Source organism: Silene latifolia, chromosome 5 (assembly GCF_048544455.1).
Source record: "Silene latifolia isolate original U9 population chromosome 5, ASM4854445v1, whole genome shotgun sequence".
Lineage (NCBI taxonomy): Eukaryota > Viridiplantae > Streptophyta > Magnoliopsida > Caryophyllales > Caryophyllaceae > Silene > Silene latifolia.
The window spans coordinates 6920843-6925834 of record NC_133530.1 but is presented as its reverse complement, the minus strand read 5'-3'; the positions used below and the strand labels follow the sequence as shown (position 1 = coordinate 6925834).

At 37.6% G+C, this 4992-nt stretch overlaps 1 protein-coding gene across 1 annotated transcript; it reads right to left on the bottom strand.

Annotated features, from left to right (window-relative positions):
- Window positions 1–2964: 2964 nt before the first annotated feature.
- On the bottom strand, window positions 2965–3381 carry LOC141654741 (zinc finger A20 and AN1 domain-containing stress-associated protein 1-like). Its single transcript, XM_074461858.1, has one exon. It carries the CDS (start codon window positions 3379–3381, stop codon window positions 2965–2967), a length of 417 nt encoding a protein of 138 aa, XP_074317959.1.
- Between the last annotated feature and the right edge of the window lie 1611 nt (window positions 3382–4992).

Sequence of the window (4992 nt, the reverse complement as noted above, 5' to 3'; positions counted from 1 at the left end):
CTGACAAAAGCGATTTTTAATATCCGACCAAACCTGTTTTGCTTCCGGACGGAGAGAAATCTGAGTACGAAGTGTGGGATCAATCGTGTTGAATATCCACATAGATACTAGTGCATTAGCCGACTGCCAGGCATCGAAAGTTGCAGCCGTTGCCTCGGGTTTAGAAATTGTTTCATCTATATACCCGAGTTTGCCTTTAGCCATGAGCGCAAGATGAAACGATCGAGACCAATCATCATAATTGTTTCCGTTGAAAACCACCGGGGTGATACTTTGGCCGGTATTTTCAATGTGAACCATTTGATAAGATGGGGTCTGGGTTGTTGATGTTTGCACAACCTCAGAGTTTGTCATTTGAAAAGAAAAAAAAAATTCAACAGAGAAAGAAGAGAGAAAGACGGCAGAAGAAAGAAATATCGAAACCTAGCTCGATACCATGTTAAACTGAGATATTGAGAATGAATTGTAAAGTAAAGATTATATTCAATGATAATTGTGTATTACAAGAGGTATAAACAATGCTATATATACAATCGAATGAATCCGCTATATACAGAAGGAAAATAATTCCTTGCTAAAACAGAGGAGGTAGATTATTTGTTGCTGTCTTTGGATGATAGAGCCAACGGCTCTCTTTGATTGTGGGCAGCAGGTTAGTCTATGTAATATACGTCTTATCTAGGACGGATCGGATCTAGTTCATTGATTAAACGAACCATAGTCTACAAACAAGATGGTCTCACGTCAATGTCCAACCAAGCTCAGTTATACATTGACGAGCTCAAGGATGCAGTTTACGACGCTGACGATTTGTTGGATGAGTTCATCACCATGATCGACCTAAAGAAGGAGCTCATAACCCAAAAGGGTGCAATACTTCGAGAGGTTCGTCTTTTCTTTTCTCGTTTCAACCATCTTAGTTTTGCTCGAAACATGTCAAAAAGTGTTAAGAAGATTAGGATGAAGTTGGATGCGATTGCTGTTAACTATAGTCAGTTCGGGTTTAAAGTCGACTATGAGCCTATTAAGGTTAGGATGGAGGAGACTTGTTCTTATGTCAATCAGAGCGATATTATTGGTCGAGAAGCCGATGTGCAAAAACTATTGGACATGTTGGTATCTTCTGAAGGTAATCACAATGGGTGTAATTTCGTTAGCATTGTTGGTATTGGAGGTTTGGGAAAAACCGCGCTTGCTCAACTTGTGTATAATGACCCGAGAGTGAAGGCCATGTTTTCGTTGAGGATGTGGGCTTGTGTGTCCGATCAAGGTCAAAGTCAACTAGGTGTAAAAGACAATCTTATTAAAATATTGAGATCGGCTATGGGTGATGATAGATGCGATGGTTACTCACTCGATCAGGTTCAATGCCAGCTTCAGCAACAACTAGCCGAAAATAAGTATTTACTTGTTTTAGACGATGTATGGACCGAAGATCGTGAAGAATGGCTTAAATTGGAGAGATTTATTAAGATGTAAAGAGGGACGTGTACGGTGAGATTGTCTCATTTAAGATACATGATCTTATGCATGACATTGCACAAGACGTGGCCGGAAAAGAAATCTGTGAAGTGGTCTTGAATCCCATGGGATTGAATGAAAGAATCCGTCACCTGTCGGTCGTGGGAGAGAACTTCTTGAAAAGGTTTTCAGCTAAGGCTCACATTCGTAGCTGTCTTGGATTTGGAAGGAAAGATAAGGAGTTACTCGCGGGTTTGATTATAACGACTTGTGTGCGTTTACGATCATTAAACCTGAGTGATACAGCGCTCATAGTTGTACCCGAATCAATAGGTAACTTACTGCATTTAAGATATTTAAACCTTTCGCGTAATGATAAGCTTAAGGGACTCCCGAAATCAATAACAAAGCTACACAATCTGCTGACACTGAAATTAGCTAGTTGTTCTGAATTGAACGAGTTGCCCAAAGATTTGAGAAAGCTATGTAAGCTACGTAAGCTTCAGATCTAGATGCGTAAGGTTGAAGTATCTACCGTCAGGCATAGGTGAACTGTCTTCCTTGCACACACTGAGTAGGTATATGGTGGGGTCGACATGTTCGAATATGAAGGAATATTTTGATCAACTAGAAGACTTAAAGAGACTGACTAAATTGAAGGGTTCCCTTGAGATTGATATCCAACCGCCTAAAAATGCAACATATGTCAAGGAAGACGATGGGGAAGGAGCATACATACGAAGTAAGGAGCATCTCACTCGTATTCTGCTTGCTATTAAGCACGAAGGTAGATATGAAAGTATTGAGTATGAGGAAGCATTGTTGGAGGAGCTCCAACCGCATTCTAATCTCATGGGGTTGACAATTAAGGAATTCAGAGGCGTGAGATTGCCAAGCTGGGCGAGGGGAGATGGCTTGCCAAGCTGTCTCCCAAATCTCGTCACTTTGGAAATTGTAAGTTGTGAGGCGTTGGAGTACCTTCCTAAATTGGGAAGACTCCGTCATCTGAAGAAACTACAGCTGGTGGATTTGCCAAAACTGGAATATGTAGTGGACCGATATAATGAACGAGGAATAATGTTATCATCATTTCCCTGCCTAGAACACGTTCATTTACAAGGGTTGCCAAGGCTGGAAGCCTGGTCACGAGGATCGGTAATCATTGATCCTAGGGTTGGGATGGAGCCATATCCATTATCTGTTCCTCGATTTAAAAAGATGGTGATAATTGAGTGCCCGAAAATGTCGTGTGCTCACGTAGAAGGCCTAACTATATATGATTCTGTTCAAGATTGGAAAGCTGATGTGTACAGTGCAATATTTAAAAAATCAGTGCAGAAGTCTAGCCTTGATGTCGTACAACGGTATAAAACAGCGCTTCGTCTCAAAACCCAACGTCTTTGATTGGATCTAAGGTAATCAAATAATTTTTCAATTGGCTCAAGGAACTCAAAAAAATGTTTACAATCACTGGAAAATGATATTATGAAACGCTAATTAATATTACAAGCGATAATGAAGCTTATCGGCCTTGCATTCCGCCGCAGAAAACAAAGTCTTGGACAAAGACTCAAGTTCGAGTCCCTTGAAATCAAACGGACATGAATGTAACTCAGGGTACCTGTGAGACCCACAGTACACTTGTCCACACCTGCACTCGAAACCCGTCAGCCCAACCCGTTTCTTGCAACAACCACACCTCTTCTTCATTGTCTTGCCCTCATTAGCAACCTTAGTTCCGACGTCGTCTTTGTTGTTGTTGTTGCTACAAATAGTAGTAGTAGTAGTATTAGTACAAGTTTGTTCTTGTTTTACGGTTGCTTTCTTGAGGGAATCTCGGAAACACTTAGAACAAAGATTGTTTTGGGTTGGATTTCCATAGAATCCGCATCCGGTTGCACATAAAGGTGGATCATTCATGTTGCTCATCTTCTCCTTTGTTTAATTAATTAAATCGCTTGAAAAATACCTCTTCGATCTGTATTGCTATCGCCTATCGGTGATGTTTGTGTAATACAATATATGATGATGGACAACGTACGCTTTGTTATGTGTAGATAATTTTGGTGTGAGACGTGCTCTGTATATATATATAGAGGTGCACTTTTTTTCTTGGAAAGTTAGTTTCCTAATTCAATCATGCCTAGCAAAAATAGGTGATTTACGCTATACTACTAGTTTCTTCGAATTTTTTGGTTAATTAGCAAAATAATTAGGTAATTAGCGTTAATTTGAAACTATTTGGGTCCATAATATTCACGTTATCCCTTTTTATTTTTTTCCAATTTTTATATGAAACCGCTAAGAAACCTAACGGCTTCATTTAGTTTTTTTTTCTTATATATAAAAGGCAAAACCGCTAGGAATCTTAGCGGCTTACCATATCAGTATTGCCGTTTTGTAGTATACTTAATAATGCAAATTGTTGGAAATTGGTGGAATAAGCCGCTGAGAATCTCAGCGGCATTGCTTTTCATTTATTTATTTTTAAGAAAACTGATACAAATATTTGGACGATTATATTTTGTAAAGCCGCTAGGTTTCTTAGCGGTTTTGTATAAAAATTGAAAAAAAAATAAAAAGTGATGACGTGGACACTATTAAGCAAAATAGTTTGAAACTAACAATAATTCTCTAATTAGCTTGCTAATGAACACTCATTAACCAAAAAATTCAGTTTCTTAGCTGAAAGCTTAAATTATATTGATGAGGTTAACATGTGTTTATACAAGTACACGAGTAGATCTAAGTTGACATAATTGCTAAAACTAGAGAGATTTACAAGAAATAATAAAAGTGTGAACAAGATATAACAAAATAGGAAAAAAAAAAGTACAAGACGTAATCTTATCATGTCCCCCGTAAGATGGATAGATGACCTGCCAAAGGGACTGATTATTTTTTTTTATTTTTTTTTTTTATTTTTTTTTTTTTTAGGTAAAAAAACTAGATTGATTGAAAATCAACCTATATCATCCTTGCGGATGAGAATGGTAGAAGAAAATCACAGATTTTCGACATACCAGGTAACAAGAATAAATGAAAGGGCATCAATAGGAAACTCTTATAATGCAAGAATGTCACTTAAAGCCCATAAAAAATAAAAAAATAAAAAGAACTTAAAGAGAGAGTCTTCTAACAATCAAACGGAGTAGCTGGAAACAAGGAAAATCGGAGAGTATGAAGAAAATACAGATGTATAATCGTGTAAAAAATTCAACATCCCCTCCTCACTGTTTCAACAACAGCAAGCCATCCCTCATACCACTTTCCCCAAATTCACCTCAAGAACAAATCCCTTAAAACAGATCCCTTACTACTGATTTCAATAGAATTATTGAGATCTAAAAAGAAGGTTCTATCATACTTACATTCTAATATCAACAAAGATGTGATACAATCAAACAAATTGAACATAAGTTCTTGAAGAAATACTCTTTAATTCTTGATTTAAACCTTCTTTAGCTAAGACATATGACTAAAAAGAACTCTCCTAGGCTAATATGGAGAGTAACTTAAAGTCTAGTCTTT

Bases quoted from the DNA above. Each gene is read 5' to 3' on its own strand.
- LOC141654741 (XM_074461858.1), bottom strand. From the start codon at position 3,381: ATGAATGATCCACCTTTATGTGCAACCGGATGCGGATTCTATGGAAAT.